This window comes from Tursiops truncatus, chromosome 3 (assembly GCF_011762595.2).
Source record: "Tursiops truncatus isolate mTurTru1 chromosome 3, mTurTru1.mat.Y, whole genome shotgun sequence".
Classification (NCBI taxonomy): domain Eukaryota; kingdom Metazoa; phylum Chordata; class Mammalia; order Artiodactyla; family Delphinidae; genus Tursiops; species Tursiops truncatus.
The window spans coordinates 155,590,008-155,617,139 of NC_047036.1; the positions used below are offsets into that span (position 1 = coordinate 155,590,008).

At 49.0% G+C, this 27,132-nt stretch overlaps 1 protein-coding gene across 1 annotated transcript in view; it reads left to right on the top strand.

Annotated features, from left to right (window-relative positions):
• Positions 1–27,132, top strand: part of OBSCN (obscurin, cytoskeletal calmodulin and titin-interacting RhoGEF) — a 176,668-nt gene that overhangs the window by 31,680 nt on the left and 117,856 nt on the right. Inside the window, 7 exon segments of the mRNA XM_073801960.1 lie at positions 2,229–2,504; positions 4,762–5,037; positions 8,655–8,930; positions 12,683–12,958; positions 16,723–16,998; positions 20,752–21,027; positions 24,792–25,067. Coding sequence (XP_073658061.1) covers positions 2,229–2,504; positions 4,762–5,037; positions 8,655–8,930; positions 12,683–12,958; positions 16,723–16,998; positions 20,752–21,027; positions 24,792–25,067 — 1,932 coding nt within the window.

Sequence of the window (27,132 nt, forward strand, 5' to 3'; positions counted from 1 at the left end):
AGGATGTGGTCCTCTGAACGAGTAGAGAATCAAATGGTTGATGAAATGTGATCATCCCAAATCCAGGCAAAAAATGTGAGAAAACTGAGCACGAGTTCCTGCCATATAATTCTTAAAATACTGTACAGAAGTGTTTTGGGGCCACCCTGGAAGCCCATTGTTTGAGAGTCCGCCTGTCCATGCAGGGGACACGGGTTCGTGCCCCGGTCCGGGAAGATCCCACATGCCGCGGAGCGGCTGGGCCCGTGAGCCATGGCCGCTGAGCCTGTGCGTCCGGAGCCTGTGCTCCACAACGGGAGAAGCCGCGACGGCGAGAGGCCCATGTACTGCAAAAAAAAAAAAAAAAAGGCTCTTTTTTTAACGTTATAATAAAATTACTCCAACAACAACAACAGCAACAACAAGACCAGCATCCCACTTAACGTGTCCCTGGAAATCTTTGATGTGAGGGAGACCACACGTGGGCCTCTGTAGCCACTGAGCGGATTCAGGAAGAGCATAAAATCACTGGGAAAGGGTTTAGAAAAACTCAAGGTAGAATTTGCTGATGATGTGATTATCAACTCAGACAGTCTGATGGATCAATTATTAGGCTGTGTACGATTGTTGAGTAAGATTAGGGTGTAAGAGAATGAACATGCAGAAGACATTTCCACAGCTAAGTCCTGGTGAGAAACGCTGGGCAGTGAAACTTTTGTGAAAGAGTTAAAATGGCACAATTGTATCATGTTCCTAATTCCAGGTCTGATAAAAGGTGATACGAGACTATGTGGGGAAATTGGTACACATTTTTGAGAGAGGGTCAGAGGTTTCCATCGATGGAACGTAATCTGAGGAGAAAACTCAGAGATGTTGATTAACAATGAAAATCGAAGCAAATTTGTGTTTTGGGTGGTCGGATGGTAGAATAACAGGCAGATTCCAAAGGCAAGGTACAGCCAATGTGCTATTTGCTTGCAGAAATACGGTAGGAGCCCTTCCTGGGAGCCGTTGTCAGGAATGATCGTGAGGCTATATAGTTTTCAAGATAAGGGGATCCCAGTGCGGCGATATTTACCGCATCAGAGGAACGTAGTAGTGAGGTCAGAAGTAGCTCTTTGCAGCAGTGGTTTCCTGCACTACCACGGAAAAATCCCCCCTCCGTCTGTCTCCCAGCCCCCTCCCCGCCGTCACAATTTCGTCTGTTGCTGTGCTGTGCGTTCAAGAAGTCGAGGAGGGATGTTGTCTTCATAAATAGTGGTTGGACCACTTACCCACAGGGAAAACTTAAACTGTACTGACAATTCACAGCACACACAAAAGTACACTCGTGGTAGGTTAGAAACCTCAGTGTGAAAAGGTACAAACCAAAAGACAGTCCAGTGATACCGTGGTTTCCGTAAGACCGAAGGTAAAGGAAGATTTCTTAAATGGAACACAAATGCTCCAAACTGAAAGCGTGAAATGGACATTGGTGACACTATTGAAGGAAAATTTTGATTCATCGGAGGACTCGTTCACGCAGTGAAAATGCGAGTCCCACAGTTGGGAATAACCTTGAAAGCTAGCAATCTGTCCTTCTCTAGTATTTTAATGCATAAAGAGTGCCTAGAGATGGAAAGAAGAGAGAGCCTACTGTTGGTGAGTGGGCAAAAATTTGAATAGTGGCACCAGGAAGAACAAAAGAGTAATGGGGACCCCAGTGTACGCGGAAAGGTGCTCAGCTTCTTTATTCCTCAGACAGTGGAAAAGAAAGCCACGGGGAGGTGCCAGCACTCCCCAGAGATTGCCACAAGTTGACCGTACTAAGTGTAGGCCAGGGCACCAAGCCTCAGTGATTTCCATGGACTGCAGGTGCAAAGTTCCCTGCTTAGGCATTTTGAGAAGACTGTGGCCCCATCTGGGAAGGTTTGGGAACACTTGCGTGAGACCCGCAGATGCTATGAGCAGGGGAGAAGTCTCTTCAAAAATCTTACCCTCCCCCCACCCTCCCACGCCCCGGACCAGATCACGCGGACCCAGGGGAGAATGCATCACTTGTTTTACTTGTCGCTGAGAAAGGCAGGGGCACTTCTGCGGGGCACACGGCTGGTGCAGAGCCTGGAGAAATCTCCAGCTTGGCCCCCGCCCCACCTCCGCACCCCTCACATCCGCCTGGCACACGGCTCCCCACTCAGGTCTCTTTTGCCCGGGGCTGCATTCCTGACTGAGATGGTGTCCTTGACCCATGTATCCCTCCCTGTCCCCAGAGCCCAAGGTGGTGTTTGCCAAGGAGCAGCCAGCACGCAGTGAAGTGCAGGCCGTGGCGGGGTCCAGTGCCACGCTGAGCTGCGAGGTGGCCCAGGCCCAGACGGAGGTGACGTGGTACAAGGATGGAAAGAAGCTGAGTTCGAGCTCGAAAGTGCGTGTGGAGGCCACGGGCCGAGGGCGGCGGCTGGTGGTGCAGCAGGCGGGCAAGGCAGACGCCGGGGAGTACAGCTGCGAGGCCGGGGGCCAGAGGGTCTCCTTCTACCTGGATGTCACAGGTCAGTCCTGGAGGAGGATACTGAGCTAGCCTATTTGGAGGTGATGAGGGGACGGTCTTGGGCCTCCACAGACCGGTGTTCACTCGCCTTTAGCCTCCCAGTCTTCCACGTTCCACATTTATAGCCATTTTTGACCTGGGGAGTATGGATGGAGAGTGTGGGCGTGGAAGGAAGAGGGGCCATTTGTGTCCACCTGTCTCCATGCGGTAAGGCCCAGTCATGGTGTCTTAGCACCTGCCCAGAGCCTTCCTGTTGTTCCTGGTATCGGGACCCTGGCTCTCTCTAATGCTTGGGGTCTCAGGTAGGCCTGGGGATATGTGACTTTCCTCCCATGGTACGTCTTTCCTGACTCCTACTGCATGGCTCATGCCAGATCTCGGGTTGCCAGATGGGGTTTCAATTTCATTGATCGCAGATTAGTGGAGATGATGGCCACCAAGTCCCGCTTGGAATTATCGTAGGAGTGAACTATGGATGGTCAGATTTGAGGATACTGCGACGCCCTTCCTTCAATTTCCTGGATAGGGAAGCTCCGGTTGCCTGTAGGTAGCAGAAGATAGGCCAAGTTTATTATCATGATCTTGCAAAGGGAGAAAGAAAGGAGGATTGGAATAGAGTCCCCTGTGCTGTTTAGGGTGATCTTCTTAAATTCATTAGGATTTTGGCTTTGTCTTCAAACAGTTTTGATGCTGCGGGTCAGTCTTCCCCGTGGCATTTGTGAAAGAGTTAAATGGGCACAATTGTATCATTTTTCTAATTCCAGGTCTGATATAAGTTGCTACGAGACTATGTGGGGAAATTAGTACACATTCTTGAGAGAGAGTCAGAGGTTTCCTTAGACGGGCAGTAATCTGAAGAGAAAAATCAGAGATGTTGATTAACAATGAAAATCGAAGCAAATTTGTGTTTTGGGTGGTCGGATGGTAGAATAGCAGGAATTTTCCAAAGGCAAGGTACAGCTAATATGCTATTTGCTTGCAGAAGTGCACTGAGAGCGCTTCCTGGGAACCATAGTAAAGAATTATCGTGAGGCTATATAGTTTTCAAGATAAGGGGATCCCAGTGCGGCGATATTTACCGCATCAAAGGAACTTAGTAGTGAGGACAGGAAGAGCTCCTTGCAGTAGTGTTTTCCGGCACCACCAGGGACAAATTCCCCCTCCGCCCCCTACGCAGCCCCCTCCCTGCCACCACAATTTCATCTGTTACTGTGCTCTGTGTTTTCAGAAGTTGAAGAGGGATGTTGTTTTCATAAATAGTGCTTGGACCACTTACCCATAGGGAAACATTAAACTGTACTGACAATTCACAGCACACACAAAAGTACACTCGTGGTGTGTTAGAAACCTCAGTGTGAAAAGGTACAAACGAAAACAGAGTCCGGTAATACCGTGGTTTCTTTAAAGACGGAAGGTAAGGGAAGATTTCTTAAATGGAACACAAATGCTCCAAACTCAAAGGGCTGAAATGGACATCGGTGACACTCTTGAAGGGAAAAACTTTGATTCATCGGAGGACTCGATCACACGGTGAAAATGCGAGTCCCACAGCTGGGAATAACCTTGAAAGCTAGCAATCTGTCCTTCTCTAGTATTTCAATGCATAAAGAGTGCCTAGAGATGAATGGAGAGAAGAGAGAGCCTACTATTGGTGAGTAGGCAAAAATATGAACTGGGTCCCCAGGTAGAACAAAAGAGTAATGGGGACCCCGGTCATTCGGGGAAAGGCGCTCAGCTTCTTTATTCCTACGACAATGGAAAGAAAGCCACAGGGAGGTGCCAGCACTCCCCAGAGATTGCCACAAGTTGACCGTACTAAGTGTAGGCCAGGGCACCGAGCCTCACTGATTTCCATGGACTGCAGGTGCAAAGTTCCCTGCTTAGGCGTATGGAGAAGACTGGGCCCCATCTGGGAAGGTTTGGGAACACTTGCGTGTGATGCCGCAGAAGCCATGAGCAGGGGAGAAGTCTCTTCCAAAGCGCACCCTCCCCCCACCCTCCCACCGCCCGGACCAGGATACGTGGACGCAGGGGAGAATGCATCACTTGTGTTACTTGTCGCTGAGAAAGGCAGGGGCACTTCTGCGGGGCACACGGCTGGTGCAGAGCCTGGAGAAGTCTCCAGCTTGGCCCCCGCCCCACCTCCGCACCCCTCGCACCCACCTGCCCCACGGCTCCCCACTCAGGTCTCTTTTGCTTGGGGCTGCCTTCCTGACTGAGAAGGTGTCCTTGACCCGTGTATCCCTCCCTGTCCCCAGAGCCCAAGGTGGTGTTTGCCAAGGAGCAGCCAGCACGCAGTGAAGTGCAGGCCGTGGCGGGGTCCAGTGCCACGCTGAGCTGCGAGGTGGCCCAGGCCCAGACGGAGGTGACGTGGTACAAGGATGGAAAGAAGCTGAGTTCGAGCTCGAAAGTGCGTGTGGAGGCCACGGGCCGAGGGCGGCGGCTGGTGGTGCAGCAGGCGGGCAAGGCAGACGCCGGGGAGTACAGCTGCGAGGCTGGGGGCCAGAGGGTCTCCTTCCACCTGGATGTCACAGGTCAGTCCTGGAGGAGGATACTGAGCTAGCCTATTTGGAGGTGATGAGAGGACGGTCTTGCGGCCTCCACAGATGGGTGTTCACTTGCCTGTAGCCTCCCAGTCTTCCACGTCCCACATTTATAGCCATTTATGCCCGGGGGGAATATGGATGGAGAGTGTGGGAGTGGAAGGAAGAGGGGCCATTTGTGTCCACCTGTCTCCATGCGGTAAGGCCCAGTCACGGTGTCTTAGCACCTGCCCAGAGCCTTCCTGTTGTTCCTGGTATCGGGACCCTGGCTGTCCCTGATGCGTGGGGTCTGAGGTAGGCCTGGGGATATGTGACTTTCCTCCCATTGTACTTCTTTCCTGACACCTACCACATGGCTCATGCCGGGTCTTGGGTTGCCAGATGGGGTTTCAATTTCATTGATCCCAGATTAGTGGAGATGTTGGCCACCAAGTCCCGCTTGGAATTATCTTAGGATGAACTTTGGATGGTCAGATTTGAGGCTAATGCGACGCCCTTCCTTCAATTTCCAAGATAGGGAAGCTCCGGTTGCCCGTAGGTAGCAGAAGATAGGCCAAGTTTCTTGTCATGATCTTGCAAAGGGAGGAAGAAAGGAGGATTGGAATAGAGTCACCTGTGCTATTTAGGGTGATCGTCTTAAATGCAGTAGGCTTTTGCCTTTGTCTTCAAACAGTTTGGATGCTGCGGGTCAGTATTCCCAATGGTGTTATATTGATGAATTTAGGAACAGAAAGGAAAAAGTCGCTACTGCCCCATCAGTCTGCTTTGCTAATGAGGAGTTAGTGTACTAGCAGCAGACTCTGACTGGCAAAGCAGTCTTTATTTCGTTGCATTTTCCTAAAGGTTAGTGAGTGTCTCTGCCTCGTGGCTGGAACATAGGGCAGTCTATGAAATCAGGTTACTCGTCTTCTGTGAAGAGAGCCTTCATGCTGAGTAGGGGTGGGCTGCCATTCCACATTGACTCCTAGGTGCCAACCTGTAACTGTTTGAGACCGTGACACCACAGGATGATTTATGGGTGTGTATAGATATCCCAGATGCCACCAGGCATTCCTGTAAAATGTGGCATTCGGAGAATATTAGAGAGTGCTCTAAGATAAAACCTTTGAAAAGTTGTGAAGTTTGACTAAATCCTGGACAACTGTATGAAAACTGACACAAGAAGATGTAGAAAACTCAAAGAGTTGTATGATTTGTCAATCAGTAGGACCAATAATGAAAAATCTTCCCAAGAACTACCTTGTAGTTCTTGGGTACAGTCTACAAACTATCCTGGAAAACTGTTATTCCATGCTTGTGGAGATGGTCTTAGAGGTAGAAAAAGGAGATGCACTCCATAAGTGTTTAAATTCAGAACTTAACATCGATGCATACCAGAATCGCTGAAGAAAGGCAGGAAGGATGAATGAAATTCCAGACGTATGTATTGCGAATATCACAGCCAAAATCATAATGAAATGTTAGCAAAAGGAGTTCAGCCATGCGTCCCCAGGGTGGAGTCAGTGATGAGAGTTGTAGTCCAGGATTGCATGTTGTGTTGAAGGTTGGCAAAGTTAATAGATATAAAGCTTAGCATTACGAGATTGAATGCAAAAGGATGTTGTCCTCTGAACGAGTAGAGAATCAAATGGTTGATGAAATTTGATCGTCCGAAATCCAGGCAAAAAGTGTGAGGAAACTGAGCAACAGTTCTTGCCATATAATTCTTAGCATATTGTACTAATGTGTTCTTTCTGTAAGGTTATAATAAAATTCCTCCAACAACAACAACAGCAACAACAAGACTAGCATCCCACTTAACATGTCCCTGGAAATCTTTGATGTGAGGGAGAACACACATGGGCCTCTGTAGCCACTGAGTGGATTCAGGAAGAGCATAAAATCACTGGCAATGGGTTTAGAAGAACCCAAGGTAGAATTTGCTGATGATGTGATTATCAACTCAGACAATCCGATGGATCAATTATTAGGCTGTGTACGATTGTTGAGTAACATTAGGGTGTAAGAGAATGACATGCAGAAGACATTTCCACAGCTAAGTCCTGGTGAGAAACGCATGGCAAGTGAAACTTTTGTGAAAGAGTTAAAATGGCACAATTGTATCATGTTCCTAATTCCAGGTCTGATAAAAGGTGCTACGAGACTATGTGGGGAAATTAGTACACATTACTGAGAGAGGGTCAGAGGTTTCCATCGATGCAACGTAATCTGAGGAGAAAACTCAGAGATGTAGATTACCAATGAAAATCGAAGCAAATTTGTGTTTTGGGTGGTCGGATGGTAGAATAGCAGGCAGATTCCAAAGGCAAGGTACTGCCAATGTGCTATTTGCTTGCAGAAGCACGGTAGGAGCCCTTCCTGGGAGTCATTGTCAAGAGTGATCGTGAGGCCATATAGTTTTCAAGATAAGGGGATCCCAGTGCGGCGATATTTACCGCATCAGAGGAACGTAGTAGTGAGGTCAGAAATAGCTCTTTGCAGCAGTGGTTTCCTGAACTACCACGGACAAATCCCCCCTCCGTCTGTCTCCCAGCCCCCTCCCCGCCGTCACAATGTTATCTGTTGCTGTGCTGTGCGTTCGAGAAGTCGAGGAGGGATGTTGTCTTCATAAATAGTGGTTGGACCACTTACCCACAGGGAAAAATTAAACTGTACTGACAATTCACAGCACACACAAAAGTACACTCGTGGTGGGTTAGAAACCTCAGTGTGAAAAGGTACAAACCAAAAGACAGTCCGGTGATACTGTGGGTTCCTTAAGACCGAAGGTAAAGGAAGATTTCTTAAATGGAACACAAATGCTCCAAACTCAAACAGCTGAAAAGGACATAGGTGACACTACTGAAGGGAAAATCTTTGATTCATCGGAGGACTCGATCACACAGTGAAAATGTGAGTCCCACAGCTGGGAATAACCTTGAAGGCTAGCAATCTGTCCTTCTCTAGTATTTCAATGCATAAAGAGTGCCTAGAGATGGAAAGAAGAGAGAGCCTACTGTTGGTGAGTGGGCAAAAATATGAATAGCTGCACCAGGAAGAACAAAAGAGTAATGGGGACCCCAGTGTACGCGGAAAGGTGCTCAGCTTCTTTATTCCTCAGACAGTGGAAAAGAAAGCCACGGGGAGGTGCCAGCACTCCCCAGAGATTGCCACAAGTTGACCATAGTAAGTATAGGGCATGGCACCAAGCCTCAGTGATTTCCATGAACTGCAGATGTAAAGTTCCCTACTTAGGCGTATGGAAAAGACTGTGGCCCCATCTGGGAAGGTTTGGGAACACTTGCGTGTGATGCCACAGAAGCCATGAGCAGGGGAGAAGTCTCTTCTAAAGCGCACAGTCCCCAGACCCCCCCAACCCCCGGACCAGCTCACGCGGATGCGGGGGAAATTCATCACTTGTGTTACTTGTTGCTGAGAAAGGCAGGGTGAATTCTGCGGGGCACATGGCTGGTGCAGAGCCAGGAGAAGTCTCCAGCTTGGCCCCCGCCCCACCTCTGCACCCCTCGCACCCGCCTGGCACACGGCTCCCCACTTAGGTCTCCTTTGCCCGGGGTTGCCTTCCTGACTGAGATGGTGTTTTTGACCCATGTATCCCTCCCTGTCCCCAGAGCCCAAGGTGGTGTTTGCCAAGGAGCAGCCAGCATGCAGTGAAGTGCAGGCCGTGGTGGGGTCCAGTGCCACGCTGAGCTGCGAGGTGGCCCAGGCCCAGACGCAGGTGACGTGGTACAAGGATGGAAAGAAGCTGAGTTCGAGCTCGAAAGTGTGTGTGGAGGCCACGGGCCGAGGGCGGCGGCTGGTGGTGCAGCAGGCGGGCAAGGCAGACGCCGGGGAGTATAGCTGCGAGGCCGGGGGCCAGAGGGTCTCCTTCCACCTGGATGTCACAGGTCAGTCCTGGAGGAGGATACTGAGCTAGCCTATATGGAGGTGATGAGGGGACGGTCTTGCGGCCTCCCCAGACGGGTGTTCACTCGCCTGTCGCCTCCCAGTCTTCCACGTCCCACGTTTATAGCCATTTTTGCCCGGGAGGAGTATGGATGGAGAGTGTGGGCGTGGAAGGAAGAGGGGCCATTTGTGTCCTACCTGTTTCCATGCAATAAGGCCCAGTCACAGTGTCTTAGCACCTGCCCAGAGTCTTCCTGTTATACCTGGTATCGGGACCCTGGCTGTCCCTGATGTGTGGGGTCTGAGGTAGGCCTGGGGATATGTGACTTTCCTCCCATGGTACTTCTTTCCTGACACCTACCACATGGCTCTTGCCGGGTCTCGAGTTGCCAGATGGGGTTTCAATTTCATTGATCGCAGATTAGTGGAGATGTTGGCCACCAAGTCCCGCTTGGAATTATTTTAGAAGTGAACTTTGGATGATCAGATTTGAGGTTTCTAGGATGCCCTTCCTTCAATTTCCTGAATAGGGAAGCTCCGGTTGCCTGTAGGTAGCAGAAGATAGGCAAAGTTTGTTGTCACGATCTTGCAAAGGGAGGAAGAAAGGAGGATTGGAATAGAGTCACCTGTGCTGCTTAGGGTGATCTTCTTAAATGCAGTAGGATTTTGCCTTTGTCTTCAAACAGTTTGGATGCTGCAGGTCAGTTTTCCCCGGGGCGTTATATTGATGAATTTAGGAACAGAAAGGAAAATGTTGCTACTGCCCCATCGGTCTGCTTTGCTAATGAGGAGTTAGTGTACTAGCAGCAGACTCTGACTGGCAAAGCAGTCTTTATTTCGTTGCATTTTCCTAAAGGTTAGTGAGTGTCTCTGCCTCGTGGCTGGAACATAGGGCAGTCTATGAAATCAGGTTACTCGTCTTCTGTGAAGAGAGCCTTCATGCTGAGTAGGGGTGGGCTGCCATTCCACATTGGCTCCTAGGTGCCAACCCGTAACTGTTTGAGACCGTGCGACCATACGATTATTTATGGGTGTGTATAGATATCCCAGATCCGAGAAGGCATTTCTGTAAAATGTGGCATTCGGAGAGTATTAGAGAGTGTTCTAAGATAAAAGCTTTGAAAAGTTGTGAAGTTTGACTAAATCCTGGACAACTGTATGAAAACTGACACAAGAAGATGTAGAAAACTCAAAGAGTTGTATGACTTGTCAGTCAGTAGGACGAATAATGAAAAATCTTCCCAAGAACTACCTGGTACTTCTCTGGTACAGTCTACAAACTATCCTGGAAAACTGTTATTCAATGCTTGTGGAGATGGTCTTAGAGATAGAAAAAGGAGATGCACTCCATAAGTCTCTTTAAATTGAGAACATGACATCGACGCATACCAGAATCACTGAAGAAAGGCAGGAAGGATGAATGAAATTCCAGACGTATGTATTGCAAATATCACAGCCAAAATCATAAATGAAACGTTAGCAAAAGGAATTCAGCCATGCGTCCACGGGGTGGAGTCAGTGATGAGAGTTGTAGTCCAGGATTGCACGTTGTGTTGAAGCTTGGCAAAGTTAATAGATATAAAGCTTAGCATTACGAGATTGAATGGAAAAGGATGTGGTCCTCTGAATGAGTAGAGAATCAAATGGTTGATGAAATTTGATCGTCCGAAACCCAGGCAAAAAGTGTGAGGAAACTGAGCACCAGTTCTTGCCATATAATTCTTAAAATACTGTACAAAAGTGTTTTTGGGCCACTCTGGTAGCTCAGTGTTTGATAGTCTGCCTGTCGATGCAGGGGACACGGGTTCGTGCCCCGGTCCGGGAAGATCCCACAAGCCGTGGAGCGGCTGGGCCCGTGAGCCATGGCCGCTGAGCCTGTGCGTCCGGAGCCTGTGCTCCACAACGGGAGAAGCCGCGACGGCGAGAGGCCCGTGTACTGCAAAAAAAAAAAAAAAAGGCTCTTTTTTTAACGTTATAATAATGGGCCTCTGTAGTCACTGAGCGGATTCAGGAGGAGCATAAAATCACTGGCAAAGGGTTTAGAAAAACTCAAGGTAGAATTTGCTGATGATGTGATTATCAACTCAGACAGTCCGATGGATCAATTATTAGGCTGTGTACGATTGTTGAGTAAGATTAGGGTGTAAGAGAATGAACATGCAGAAGACATTTCCACAGCTAAGTCCTGGTGAGGAACGCTGGGCAAGTGAAACTTTTGTGAAAGAGTTAAAATGGCACAATTGTATCATGTTCCTAATTCCAGGTCTGATAAAAGGTGCTACGAGACTATGTGGGGAAATTAGTTCACATTACTGAGAGAGGGTCAATGGTTTCCATCGACGGAGAGTAATCCGAGGAGAAAAATCAAAGATGTTGATTAACAATGAAAATCGAAGCAAATTTGTGTTTTGGGTGGTCAGATGGTAGAATAGCAGGCAGATTCCAAAGGCAAGGTACAGCCAATGTGCTATTTGCTTGCAGAAGCACTGTGGGAGCCCTTCCTGGGCGCCGTTGTCAAGAATGATAGTGAGGCTATATAGTTTTCAAGATAAGGGGATCCCAGTGTGGTGATATTTACCGCATCAGAGGAACGTAGTAGTGAGGTCAGAAATAGCTCTTTGCAGCAGTGGTTTCCTGCACTACCACGGACAAATCCCCCCTCTGTCTGTCTCCCAGCCCCCTCCCCGCCGTCACAATTTTATCTGTTGCTGTGCTGTGCGTTCGAGAAGTCGAGGCGGGATGTTGTCTTCATAAATAGTGGTTGGACCACTTACCCACAGGGAAAAATTAAACTGTACTGACAATTCACAGCACACACAAAAGTACACTCGTGGTGGGTTAGAAACCTCAGTGTGAAAAGGTACAAACCAAAAGACAGTCCGGTGATACCGTGGTTTCCTTAAGACTGAAGGTAAAGGAAGATTTCCTAAATGGAACACAAATGCTCCAAACTGAAAGCGTGAAATGGACATTGGTGACACTATTGAAGGGAAAAATTTTGATTCATCGGAGGACTCGTTCACACAGTGAAAATGGGAGTCCCACAGTTGGGAATAACCTTGAAAGCTAGCAATCTGTCCTTCTCTAGTGTTTCAATGTATAAAGAGTGCCTAGAGGTGAATGGAGAGAAGAGAGGGCCTACTATTGGTGAGTGGGCAAAAATTTGAATAGTTGCACCAGGAAGAACAAAAGAGTAATGGGGACCCCAGTGTACGCGGAAAGGTGCTCAGCTTCTTTATACCTCAGATAATGGAAAAGAAAGCCACGGGGAGGTGGTAGCACACCCACCAGATTGCCACAAGTTGACCGTACTAAGTGTAGGCCAAGGCACCGAGCCTCAGTGATTTCCAGGGACTGCAGGTGCAAAGTTCCCTGCTTAGACGTATGGAGAAGACTGTGGCCCCATCTGGGAAGCTTTGGGACACTTGCGTGTGACCCCGCAGAAGCCATGAGCAGGGGAGAAGTCTCTTCCAAAGCTCATCCTCCCCCCACCCTCCCACCGCCCGGACCAGGATACGTGGACGCGGGGGAGAATGCATCACTTGTGTTACTTGTCGCTGAGAAAGGCAGGGGCACTTCTGCGGGGCACACGGCTGGTGCAGAGCCTGGAGAAGTCTCCAGCTTGGCCCCCACCCCACCTCCGCACCCCTCGCACCCGCCTGGCCCACGGCTCCCCACTCAGGTCTCCTTTGCTTGGGGCTGCCTTCCTGACTGAGATGGTGTCCTTGACCCGTGTATCCCTCCCTGTCCCCAGAGCCCAAGGATGTGTTTGCCAAGGAGCAGCCAGCACGCAGTGAAGTGCAGGCCGTGGCGGGGTCCAGTGCCACGCTGAGCTGCGAGGTGGCCCAGGCCCAGACGGAGGTGACGTGGTACAAGGATGGAAAGAAGCTGAGTTCGAGCTCGAAAGTGCGTGTGGAGGCCACGGGCCGAGGGCGGCGGCTGGTGGTGCAGCAGGCGGGCAAGGCAGACGCCGGGGAGTATAGCTGCGAGGCCGGGGGCCAGAGGGTCTCCTTCCACCTGGATGTCACAGGTCAGTCCTGGAGGAGGATACTGAGCTAGCCTATTTGGAGGTGATGAGGGGACGGTCTTGCGGCCTCCACAGACGGGTGTTCACTCACCTGTAGCCTCCCAGTCTTCCACGTCCCACATTTATAGCTATTTTTGCCCAGGGGGAGTATGGATGGAGAGTGTGGGCGTGGAAGGAAGAGTGGCCATTTGTGTCCACCTGTTTCCATGCGGTAAGGCCCAGTCACAGTGTCTTAGCACCTGCCCAGAGTCTTCCTGTTGTTCCTGGTATCGGGACCCTGGCTGTCCCTGATGCGTGGGGTCTGAGGTAGGCCTGGGGATATGTGACTTTCCTCCCATGGTACTTCTTTCCTGACATGTAGCACATGGCTCTTGCTGGGTCTCGGGTTGCCAGATGGGGTTTCAATTTCTTTGATCACAGATTAGTAGAGATGTTGGCCACCAACTCTCGCTTGGAATTATTTTAGAAGTGAACTTTGGATGGTCAGATTTGAGGTTTCTGCAACGCCCTTCCTTCAATTTCCTGAATAGGGACGCTCCGGTTGCCTGTAGGTAGCAGAAGATAGGCGAAGTTTGTTGTCACGATCTTGCAAAGGGAGGAAGAAAGGAGGATTGGAATAGAGTCCCCTGTGCTATTTAGGGTGATCGTCTTAAATGCAGTAGGATTTTGCCTTTGTCTTCAAACAGTTTGGATGCTGCGGGACAGTATTCCCAATGGTGTTATATTGATGAATTTAGGAACGGAAAGGAAAACGTCGCTACTGACCCATCAGTCTGCTTTGCTAATGAGCAGTTAGTGTACTAGCAGCAGACTCTGACTGGCAAAGCAGTCTTTATTTCGTTGCATTTACCTAAAGGTCAGTGAGTGTCGCTGCCTCGTGGCTGGAACATAGGGCAGTCTATGAAATCAGGTTACTCGTCTTCTGTGAAGAGAGCCTTCATGCTGAGTAGGGGTGGGCTGCCATTCCACATTGACTCCTAGGTGCCAACCTGTAACTGTTTGAGACCGTGCGACCATACGATTATTTATGGGTGTGTATAGATATCCCAGATCCGAGAAGGCATTTCTGTAAAATGTGGCATTCGGAGAGTATTAGAGAGTGTTCTAAGATAAAAGCTTTGAAAAGTTGTGAAGTTTGACTAAATCCTGGACAACTGTTTGAAAACTGACACAAGAAGATGTAGAAAACTCAAAGAGTTGTATGACTTGTCAATCAGTAGGACCAAGAATGAAAAATCTTCCCAAGAACTACCTGGTACTTCTCTGGTACAGTCTACAAACTATCCTGGAAAACTGTTATTCAATGCTTGTGGAGATGGTCTTAGAGATAGAAAAAGGAGATGCACTCCATAAGTCTCTTTAAATTGAGAACATGACATCGACGCATACCAGAATCACTGAAGAAAGGCAGGAAGGATGAATGAAATTCCAGACGTATGTATTGCAAATATCACAGCCAAAATCATAAATGAAATGTTAGCAAAAGGAATTCAGCCATGCGTCCACGGGGTGGAGTCAGTGATGAGAGTTGTAGTCCAGGATTGCACGTTGTGTTGAAGCTTGGCAAAGTTAATAGATATAAAGCTTAGCATTACGAGATTGAATGGAAAAGGATGTGGTCCTCTGAATGAGTAGAGAATCAAATGGTTGATGAAATTTGATCGTCCGAAACCCAGGCAAAAAGTGTGAGGAAACTGAGCACCAGTTCTTGCCATATAATTCTTAAAATACTGTACAAAAGTGTTTTTGGGCCACTCTGGTAGCTCAGTGTTTGATAGTCTGCCTGTCGATGCAGGGGACACGGGTTCGTGCCCCGGTCCGGGAAGATCCCACAAGCCGTGGAGCGGCTGGGCCCGTGAGCCATGGCCGCTGAGCCTGCACGTCCGGAGCCTGTGATCCGCAACGGGATAGGCCACAACAGTGAGAGGCCCGTGTACCGAAAAAAAAAAAAAAAAAAAAAAAAAAAAAAGGGCTCTTTTTTTAACGTTATAATAATGGGCCTCTGTAGTCACTGAGCGGATTCAGGAGGAGCATAAAATCACTGGCAAAGGGTTTAGAAAAACTCAAGGTAGAATTTGCTGATGATGTGATTATCAACTCAGACAGTCCGATGGATCAATTATTAGGCTGTGTACGATTGTTGAGTAAGATTAGGGTGTAAGAGAATGAACATGCAGAAGACATTTCCACAGCTAAGTCCTGGTGAGAAATGCTGGGCAAGTGAAACTTTTGTGAAAGAGTTAAAATGGCACAATTGTATCATGTTCCTAATTCCGGGTCTGATAAAAGGTGCTACGATACTATGTGGGGAAATTAGTACACATTGTTGAGAGAGAGTCAGAGGTTTCCATCGATGGAACGTAATCTGAGGAGAAAACTCAGAGATGTTGATTAACAATGAAAATCGAAGCAAATTTGTGTTTTGGGTGGTCGGATGGTAGAATAGCAGGCAGATTCCAAAGGCAAGGTACAGCCAATGTGCTATTTGCTTGCAGAAGCACTGTGGGAGCCCTTCCTGGGCGCCGTTGTCAAGAATGATAGTGAGGCTATATAGTTTTCAAGATAAGGGGATCCCAGTGCGGCATTATTTACCGCATCAGAGGAACGTAATATTGAGGTCAGCAAGAGCTCCTTGCAGCAGTGGTTTCCTGCACCACCACAGAAATATCCCCCCTCCGCCCGCCTCCCAGCCCCCTCTCCGCCACCACAATTTCGTCTGTTGCTGTGTTGTCTGTGTTGAGAAGTCGAGGAGGGATGTTGTCTTCATAAATAGTGCTTGGACCACTTACCCACAGGGAAAAATTAAACTGTACTGACAATTCACACCACACACAAAAGTACACTCGTGGTGGGTTAGAAACCTCAGTGTGAAAAGGTACAAACCAAAAGACAGTCCGGTGATACCGTGGTTTCTTTAAAGACGGAAGGTAAGGGAAGATTTCCTAAACGGAACACAAATGCTCCAAACTGAAAGCGTGAAATGGACATTGGTGACACTATTGAAGGGAAAAACTTTGATTCATCGGAGGACTCGATCCCACGGTGAAAATGCGAGTCCCACAGCTGGGAATAACCTTGAAAGCTAGCAATCTGTCCTTCTCTAGTATTTCAATGCATAAAGAGTGCCTAGAGATGGAAAGAAGAGAGAGTCTACTGTTGGTGAGTGGGCAAAAATTTGAATAGTTGCACCAGGAAGATCAAAAGATAATGGGGACCACAGTCATACAGGGAAAGGTGCTCAGCTTCTTTATTCCTCAGACAGTGGAAAAGAAAGCCACGGGGAGGTGCCAGCACTCCCCAGAGATTGCCACAAGTTGACCATAGTAAGTATAGGGCATGGCACCAAGCCTCAGTGATTTCCATGAACTGCAGATGTAAAGTTCCCTACTTAGGCGTATGGAAAAGACTGTGGCCCCATCTGGGAACGTTTGGGAACACTTGCGTGTGACCCCGCAGAAGCCATGAGCAGGGGAGAAGGCTCTTCCAAAGCTCATCCTCCCCCCACCCCCCCACCCCCCGGACCAGCATACGTGGACGTGGGGGAGAATGTATCACTTGTGTTACTTGTCGCTGAGAAAGGCAGGGGCAATTTTGCAGGGTACACGGCTGGTGCAGAGCCTGGAGAAGTCTCCAGCTTGACCCCTGCACCACCTCTGCACCCCTCGCACCCACCTGCCCCACGGCTCCCCACTCAGGTCTCTTTTGCCCAGGGCTGCCTTCCTGACTGAGATGGTGTCCTTGACCTGTGTATCCCTCCCTGTCCCCAGAGCCCAAGGAGGTGTTTGCCAAGGAGCAGCCAGCACGCAGTGAAGTGCAGGCCGTGGCGGGGTCCAGTGCCACGCTGAGCTGTGAGGTGGCCCAGGCCCAGACGGAGGTGACGTGGTACAAGGATGGAAAGAAGCTGAGTTCGAGCTCGAAAGTGCGTGTGGAGGCCACGGGCCGAGGGCGGCGGCTGGTGGTGCAGCAGGCGGGCAAGGCAGACGCCGGGGAGTATAGCTGCGAGGCCGGGGGCCAGAGGGTCTCCTTCCACCTGGATGTCACAGGTCAGTCCTGGAGGAGGATACTGAGCTAGCCTATATGGAGGTGATGAGGGGACGGTCTTGCGGCCTCCCCAGACGGGTGTTCACTCGCCTGTCGCCTCCCAGTCTTCCACGTCCCACGTTTATAGCCATTTTTGCCCGGGAGGAGTATGGATGGAGAGTGTGGGCGTGGAAGGAAGAGGGGCCATTTGTGTCCTACCTGTTTCCATGCAATAAGGCCCAGTCACAGTGTCTTAGCACCTGCCCAGAGTCTTCCTGTTATACCTGGTATCGGGACCCTGGCTGTCCCTGATGTGTGGGGTCTGAGGTAGGCCTGGGGATATGTGACTTTCCTCCCATGGTACTTCTTTCCTGACACCTACCACATGGCTCTTGCCGGGTCTCGAGTTGCCAGATGGGGTTTCAATTTCATTGATCGCAGATTAGTGGAGATGTTGGCCACCAAGTCCCGCTTGGAATTATTTTAGAAGTGAACTTTGGATGATCAGATTTGAGGTTTCTAGGATGCCCTTCCTTCAATTTCCTGAATAGGGAAGCTCCGGTTGCCTGTAGGTAGCAGAAGATAGGCAAAGTTTGTTGTCACGATCTTGCAAAGGGAGGAAGAAAGGAGGATTGGAATAGAGTCACCTGTGCTGCTTAGGGTGATCTTCTTAAATGCAGTAGGATTTTGCCTTTGTCTTCAAACAGTTTGGATGCTGCAGGTCAGTTTTCCCCGGGGCGTTATATTGATGAATTTAGGAACAGAAAGGAAAATGTTGCTACTGCCCCATCGGTCTGCTTTGCTAATGAGGAGTTAGTGTACTAGCAGCAGACTCTGACTGGCAAAGCAGTCTTTATTTCGTTGCATTTTCCTAAAGGTTAGTGAGTGTCTCTGCCTCGTGGCTGGAACATAGGGCAGTCTATGAAATCAGGTTACTCGTCTTCTGTGAAGAGAGCCTTCATGCTGAGTAGGGGTGGGCTGCCATTCCACATTGGCTCCTAGGTGCCAACCCGTAACTGTTTGAGACCGTGCGACCATACGATTATTTATGGGTGTGTATAGATATCCCAGATCCGAGAAGGCATTTCTGTAAAATGTGGCATTCGGAGAGTATTAGAGAGTGTTCTAAGATAAAAGCTTTGAAAAGTTGTGAAGTTTGACTAAATCCTGGACAACTGTATGAAAACTGACACAAGAAGATGTAGAAAACTCAAAGAGTTGTATGACTTGTCAGTCAGTAGGACGAATAATGAAAAATCTTCCCAAGAACTACCTGGTACTTCTCTGGTACAGTCTACAAACTATCCTGGAAAACTGTTATTCAATGCTTGTGGAGATGGTCTTAGAGATAGAAAAAGGAGATGCACTCCATAAGTCTCTTTAAATTGAGAACATGACATCGACGCATACCAGAATCACTGAAGAAAGGCAGGAAGGATGAATGAAATTCCAGACGTATGTATTGCAAATATCACAGCCAAAATCATAAATGAAACGTTAGCAAAAGGAATTCAGCCATGCGTCCACGGGGTGGAGTCAGTGATGAGAGTTGTAGTCCAGGATTGCACGTTGTGTTGAAGCTTGGCAAAGTTAATAGATATAAAGCTTAGCATTACGAGATTGAATGGAAAAGGATGTGGTCCTCTGAATGAGTAGAGAATCAAATGGTTGATGAAATTTGATCGTCCGAAACCCAGGCAAAAAGTGTGAGGAAACTGAGCACCAGTTCTTGCCATATAATTCTTAAAATACTGTACAAAAGTGTTTTTGGGCCACTCTGGTAGCTCAGTGTTTGATAGTCTGCCTGTCGATGCAGGGGACACGGGTTCGTGCCCCGGTCCGGGAAGATCCCACAAGCCGTGGAGCGGCTGGGCCCGTGAGCCATGGCCGCTGAGCCTGTGCGTCCGGAGCCTGTGCTCCACAACGGGAGAAGCCGCGACGGCGAGAGGCCCGTGTACTGCAAAAAAAAAAAAAAAAAGGCTCTTTTTTTAACGTTATAATAATGGGCCTCTGTAGTCACTGAGCGGATTCAGGAGGAGCATAAAATCACTGGCAAAGGGTTTAGAAAAACTCAAGGTAGAATTTGCTGATGATGTGATTATCAACTCAGACAGTCCGATGGATCAATTATTAGGCTGTGTACGATTGTTGAGTAAGATTAGGGTGTAAGAGAATGAACATGCAGAAGACATTTCCACAGCTAAGTCCTGGTGAGGAACGCTGGGCAAGTGAAACTTTTGTGAAAGAGTTAAAATGGCACAATTGTATCATGTTCCTAATTCCAGGTCTGATAAAAGGTGCTACGAGACTATGTGGGGAAATTAGTTCACATTACTGAGAGAGGGTCAATGGTTTCCATCGACGGAGAGTAATCCGAGGAGAAAAATCAAAGATGTTGATTAACAATGAAAATCGAAGCAAATTTGTGTTTTGGGTGGTCAGATGGTAGAATAGCAGGCAGATTCCAAAGGCAAGGTACAGCCAATGTGCTATTTGCTTGCAGAAGCACTGTGGGAGCCCTTCCTGGGCGCCGTTGTCAAGAATGATAGTGAGGCTATATAGTTTTCAAGATAAGGGGATCCCAGTGTGGTGATATTTACCGCATCAGAGGAACGTAGTAGTGAGGTCAGAAATAGCTCTTTGCAGCAGTGGTTTCCTGCACTACCACGGACAAATCCCCCCTCTGTCTGTCTCCCAGCCCCCTCCCCGCCGTCACAATTTTATCTGTTGCTGTGCTGTGCGTTCGAGAAGTCGAGGCGGGATGTTGTCTTCATAAATAGTGGTTGGACCACTTACCCACAGGGAAAAATTAAACTGTACTGACAATTCACAGCACACACAAAAGTACACTCGTGGTGGGTTAGAAACCTCAGTGTGAAAAGGTACAAACCAAAAGACAGTCCGGTGATACCGTGGTTTCCTTAAGACTGAAGGTAAAGGAAGATTTCCTAAATGGAACACAAATGCTCCAAACTGAAAGCGTGAAATGGACATTGGTGACACTATTGAAGGGAAAAATTTTGATTCATCGGAGGACTCGTTCACACAGTGAAAATGGGAGTCCCACAGTTGGGAATAACCTTGAAAGCTAGCAATCTGTCCTTCTCTAGTGTTTCAATGTATAAAGAGTGCCTAGAGGTGAATGGAGAGAAGAGAGGGCCTACTATTGGTGAGTGGGCAAAAATTTGAATAGTTGCACCAGGAAGAACAAAAGAGTAATGGGGACCCCAGTGTACGCGGAAAGGTGCTCAGCTTCTTTATACCTCAGATAATGGAAAAGAAAGCCACGGGGAGGTGGTAGCACACCCACCAGATTGCCACAAGTTGACCGTACTAAGTGTAGGCCAAGGCACCGAGCCTCAGTGATTTCCAGGGACTGCAGGTGCAAAGTTCCCTGCTTAGACGTATGGAGAAGACTGTGGCCCCATCTGGGAAGCTTTGGGACACTTGCGTGTGACCCCGCAGAAGCCATGAGCAGGGGAGAAGTCTCTTCCAAAGCTCATCCTCCCCCCACCCTCCCACCGCCCGGACCAGGATACGTGGACGCGGGGGAGAATGCATCACTTGTGTTACTTGTCGCTGAGAAAGGCAGGGGCACTTCTGCGGGGCACACGGCTGGTGCAGAGCCTGGAGAAGTCTCCAGCTTGGCCCCCACCCCACCTCCGCACCCCTCGCACCCGCCTGGCCCACGGCTCCCCACTCAGGTCTCCTTTGCTTGGGGCTGCCTTCCTGACTGAGATGGTGTCCTTGACCCGTGTATCCCTCCCTGTCCCCAGAGCCCAAGGATGTGTTTGCCAAGGAGCAGCCAGCACGCAGTGAAGTGCAGGCCGTGGCGGGGTCCAGTGCCACGCTGAGCTGCGAGGTGGCCCAGGCCCAGACGGAGGTGACGTGGTACAAGGATGGAAAGAAGCTGAGTTCGAGCTCGAAAGTGCGTGTGGAGGCCACGGGCCGAGGGCGGCGGCTGGTGGTGCAGCAGGCGGGCAAGGCAGACGCCGGGGAGTACAGCTGCGAGGCCGGGGGCCAGAGGGTCTCCTTCCACCTGGATGTCACAGGTCAGTCCTGGAGGAGGATACTGAGCTAGCCTATTTGGAGGTGATGAGGGGACGGTCTTGCGGCCTCCACAGACGGGTGTTCACTCACCTGTAGCCTCCCAGTCTTCCACGTCCCACATTTATAGCTATTTTTGCCCAGGGGGAGTATGGATGGAGAGTGTGGGCGTGGAAGGAAGAGTGGCCATTTGTGTCCACCTGTTTCCATGCGGTAAGGCCCAGTCACAGTGTCTTAGCACCTGCCCAGAGTCTTCCTGTTGTTCCTGGTATCGGGACCCTGGCTGTCCCTGATGCGTGGGGTCTGAGGTAGGCCTGGGGATATGTGACTTTCCTCCCATGGTACTTCTTTCCTGACATGTAGCACATGGCTCTTGCTGGGTCTCGGGTTGCCAGATGGGGTTTCAATTTCTTTGATCACAGATTAGTAGAGATGTTGGCCACCAACTCTCGCTTGGAATTATTTTAGAAGTGAACTTTGGATGGTCAGATTTGAGGTTTCTGCAACGCCCTTCCTTCAATTTCCTGAATAGGGACGCTCCGGTTGCCTGTAGGTAGCAGAAGATAGGCGAAGTTTGTTGTCACGATCTTGCAAAGGGAGGAAGAAAGGAGGATTGGAATAGAGTCCCCTGTGCTATTTAGGGTGATCGTCTTAAATGCAGTAGGATTTTGCCTTTGTCTTCAAACAGTTTGGATGCTGCGGGACAGTATTCCCAATGGTGTTATATTGATGAATTTAGGAACGGAAAGGAAAACGTCGCTACTGACCCATCAGTCTGCTTTGCTAATGAGCAGTTAGTGTACTAGCAGCAGACTCTGACTGGCAAAGCAGTCTTTATTTCGTTGCATTTACCTAAAGGTCAGTGAGTGTCGCTGCCTCGTGGCTGGAACATAGGGCAGTCTATGAAATCAGGTTACTCGTCTTCTGTGAAGAGAGCCTTCATGCTGAGTAGGGGTGGGCTGCCATTCCACATTGACTCCTAGGTGCCAACCTGTAACTGTTTGAGACCGTGCGACCATACGATTATTTATGGGTGTGTATAGATATCCCAGATCCGAGAAGGCATTTCTGTAAAATGTGGCATTCGGAGAGTATTAGAGAGTGTTCTAAGATAAAAGCTTTGAAAAGTTGTGAAGTTTGACTAAATCCTGGACAACTGTTTGAAAACTGACACAAGAAGATGTAGAAAACTCAAAGAGTTGTATGACTTGTCAATCAGTAGGACCAAGAATGAAAAATCTTCCCAAGAACTACCTGGTACTTCTCTGGTACAGTCTACAAACTATCCTGGAAAACTGTTATTCAATGCTTGTGGAGATGGTCTTAGAGATAGAAAAAGGAGATGCACTCCATAAGTCTCTTTAAATTGAGAACATGACATCGACGCATACCAGAATCACTGAAGAAAGGCAGGAAGGATGAATGAAATTCCAGACGTATGTATTGCAAATATCACAGCCAAAATCATAAATGAAATGTTAGCAAAAGGAATTCAGCCATGCGTCCACGGGGTGGAGTCAGTGATGAGAGTTGTAGTCCAGGATTGCACGTTGTGTTGAAGCTTGGCAAAGTTAATAGATATAAAGCTTAGCATTACGAGATTGAATGGAAAAGGATGTGGTCCTCTGAATGAGTAGAGAATCAAATGGTTGATGAAATTTGATCGTCCGAAACCCAGGCAAAAAGTGTGAGGAAACTGAGCACCAGTTCTTGCCATATAATTCTTAAAATACTGTACAAAAGTGTTTTTGGGCCACTCTGGTAGCTCAGTGTTTGATAGTCTGCCTGTCGATGCAGGGGACACGGGTTCGTGCCCCGGTCCGGGAAGATCCCACAAGCCGTGGAGCGGCTGGGCCCGTGAGCCATGGCCGCTGAGCCTGCACGTCCGGAGCCTGTGATCCGCAACGGGATAGGCCACAACAGTGAGAGGCCCGTGTACCGCAAAAAAAAAAAAAAAAAAAAAAAAAAAAAGGGCTCTTTTTTTAACGTTATAATAATGGGCCTCTGTAGTCACTGAGCGGATTCAGGAGGAGCATAAAATCACTGGCAAAGGGTTTAGAAAAACTCAAGGTAGAATTTGCTGATGATGTGATTATCAACTCAGACAGTCCGATGGATCAATTATTAGGCTGTGTACGATTGTTGAGTAAGATTAGGGTGTAAGAGAATGAACATGCAGAAGACATTTCCACAGCTAAGTCCTGGTGAGAAATGCTGGGCAAGTGAAACTTTTGTGAAAGAGTTAAAATGGCACAATTGTATCATGTTCCTAATTCCGGGTCTGATAAAAGGTGCTACGATACTATGTGGGGAAATTAGTACACATTGTTGAGAGAGAGTCAGAGGTTTCCATCGATGGAACGTAATCTGAGGAGAAAACTCAGAGATGTTGATTAACAATGAAAATCGAAGCAAATTTGTGTTTTGGGTGGTCGGATGGTAGAATAGCAGGCAGATTCCAAAGGCAAGGTACAGCCAATGTGCTATTTGCTTGCAGAAGCACTGTGGGAGCCCTTCCTGGGCGCCGTTGTCAAGAATGATAGTGAGGCTATATAGTTTTCAAGATAAGGGGATCCCAGTGCGGCATTATTTACCGCATCAGAGGAACGTAATATTGAGGTCAGCAAGAGCTCCTTGCAGCAGTGGTTTCCTGCACCACCACAGAAATATCCCCCCTCCGCCCGCCTCCCAGCCCCCTCTCCGCCACCACAATTTCGTCTGTTGCTGTGTTGTCTGTGTTGAGAAGTCGAGGAGGGATGTTGTCTTCATAAATAGTGCTTGGACCACTTACCCACAGGGAAAAATTAAACTGTACTGACAATTCACACCACACACAAAAGTACACTCGTGGTGGGTTAGAAACCTCAGTGTGAAAAGGTACAAACCAAAAGACAGTCCGGTGATACCGTGGTTTCTTTAAAGACGGAAGGTAAGGGAAGATTTCCTAAACGGAACACAAATGCTCCAAACTGAAAGCGTGAAATGGACATTGGTGACACTATTGAAGGGAAAAACTTTGATTCATCGGAGGACTCGATCCCACGGTGAAAATGCGAGTCCCACAGCTGGGAATAACCTTGAAAGCTAGCAATCTGTCCTTCTCTAGTATTTCAATGCATAAAGAGTGCCTAGAGATGGAAAGAAGAGAGAGTCTACTGTTGGTGAGTGGGCAAAAATTTGAATAGTTGCACCAGGAAGATCAAAAGATAATGGGGACCACAGTCATACAGGGAAAGGTGCTCAGCTTCTTTATTCCTCAGACAGTGGAAAAGAAAGCCACGGGGAGGTGCCAGCACTCCCCAGAGATTGCCACAAGTTGACCATAGTAAGTATAGGGCATGGCACCAAGCCTCAGTGATTTCCATGAACTGCAGATGTAAAGTTCCCTACTTAGGCGTATGGAAAAGACTGTGGCCCCATCTGGGAACGTTTGGGAACACTTGCGTGTGACCCCGCAGAAGCCATGAGCAGGGGAGAAGGCTCTTCCAAAGCTCATCCTCCCCCCACCCCCCCACCCCCCGGACCAGCATACGTGGACGTGGGGGAGAATGTATCACTTGTGTTACTTGTCGCTGAGAAAGGCAGGGGCAATTTTGCAGGGTACACGGCTGGTGCAGAGCCTGGAGAAGTCTCCAGCTTGACCCCTGCACCACCTCTGCACCCCTCGCACCCACCTGCCCCACGGCTCCCCACTCAGGTCTCTTTTGCCCAGGGCTGCCTTCCTGACTGAGATGGTGTCCTTGACCTGTGTATCCCTCCCTGTCCCCAGAGCCCAAGGAGGTGTTTGCCAAGGAGCAGCCAGCACGCAGTGAAGTGCAGGCCGTGGCGGGGTCCAGTGCCACGCTGAGCTGTGAGGTGGCCCAGGCCCAGACGGAGGTGACGTGGTACAAGGATGGAAAGAAGCTGAGTTCGAGCTCGAAAGTGCGTGTGGAGGCCACGGGCCGAGGGCGGCGGCTGGTGGTTCAGCAGGCGGGCAAGGCAGACGCCGGGGAGTACAGCTGCGAGGCCGGGGGCCAGAGGGTCTCCTTCCACCTGGATGTCACAGGTCAGTCCTGGAGGAGGATACTAAGCTAGCCTATTTGGAGGTGATTAGTGGACGGTCTTGCGGCCTCCACAGACGGGTGTTCACTCGCCTGTAGCCTCCCAGTCTTCCACGTCCCACATTTATAGCTATTTTTGCCCAGGGGAGGATAAATGGAGAGTGTGGGCATGGAAGGAAGAGGGGCCATTTGTGTCCACCTGTCTCCATGCGGTAAGGCCCAGTCATGGTGTCTTAGCACCTGCCCAGAGTCTTCCTGTTGTTCCTGGTCTCGGGACCTGGCTCTCCCTAATGCTTGGGGTCTGAGGTAAGCCTGGGGATATGTGACATTCCTCCCATGGTACGTCTTTCCTGACACCTACCGCATGGCTCATGCCAGGTCTTGGGTTGCCAGATGGGTTTTCAATTTCATTGATCGCAGATTAGTGGAGATGTTGGCCACCAAGTCCCGCTTGGAATTATCTTAGGAGTGAACTTTGGATGATCAGATTTAAGGTTTCTGGGATGCCCTTCCTTCAATTTCCTGGATAGGAGAGCTCCAGTTGCCTGTAGGTAGCAGAAGATACGCCAAGATTGTTGTCATGATCTTGCAAAGGGAGAAAGAAAGGATGATTGGAATAGAGTCCCCTGTGCTGTTTAGGGTGATCTTCTTAAATGCAATAGGATTTTGCCTTTGTCTTCAAAAAGTTTTGATGCTGCGGGTCAGTATTCCCCGTGGCATTTGTGAAAGAGTTAAATGGGCACAATTGTATCATATTCCTAATTCCAGGTCTGATAAAAGGTGCTACAAGACTATGTGGGGAAATTAGTACAAATTCTTGAGAGAGAGTCAGAGGTTTCCTTGGACGGGCAGTAATCTGAGGACAAACATGAGAGATGTTGATTAACAATGAAAATCGAAGCAAATTTGTGTTTTGGGTGGTCGGATGGTAGAATAGCAGGCAGATTCCAAAGGCAAGGTACAGCCAATGTGCTATTTGCTTGCAGAAGCACGGTAGGAGCCCTTCCTGGGAGCCGTTGTCAAGAATGATCGTGAGGCTATATAGTTTTCAAGATAAGGGGATCCCAGTGCGGCAATATTTACCGCATCAGAGGAATTTAGTAGTGAGGTCAGCAAGAGCTCCTTGCAGCAGTGGTTTCCTGCACCACCAGGGACAAATCCCCCCTCCGCCCCCAACCCAGCCCCCTCTCCGCCGCCACAATTTCATCTGTTACTGTGCTCTGTGTTCGAGAAGTTGAAGAGGGATGTTGTGTTCATAAATAGTGCTTGGACCACTTACCCATAGGGAAAAATTAAACTGTACTGACAATTCACACCACACACAAAAGGACACTCATGGTGGGTTAGAAACCTCAGTGTGTAAAGGTACAAACGAAAAAACAGTCCGGTGATACCGTGGTTTCTTTAAAGACGGAAGGTAAGGGAAGATTTCTTAAATGGAACACAAATGCTCCAAACTGAAAGGGCTGAAATGGACATCGGTGACACTCTTGAAGGGAAAAACTTTGATCCATTAGAGTACTTGATCACATAGTGAAAATGGGAGTCCCACAGTTGGGAATAACCTTGAAAGCTAGCAATCTGTCCTTCTCTAGTATTTCAATGCATAAAGCGTGCCTAGAGATGGAGAGAAGAGAGAGCCTACTATTGGTGAGTAGGCAAAAATATGAATTGGGTCCCCAGGAAGAACAAAAGAGTAATGGGGACCGCGGTCGTTCGGGGAAAGGCACTCAGCTTCTTTATTCCTCCAACAATGGAAAGGAAAGCCACGGGGAGGTGCCAGCACTCCCCAGAGATTGCCACAAATTGACCGTACTAAGTGTAGGCCAGGGCACCGAGCCTCAGTGATTTCCATGAACTGCAGGTGCAAAGTTCCCGGCTTAGGCGTATGGAGAAGACTGTGGCCCCATCTGGGAACGTTTGGGAACACTTGCGTGTGACCCCGCAGAAGCCATGAGCAGGGGAGAAGTCTCTTCTGAAGCGCACCCTACCCCGACCCCCCCAACACCCGGACCAGCTCACGCGGATGCGGGGGAGAATGCATCACTTGTTTTACTTGTCGCTGAGAAA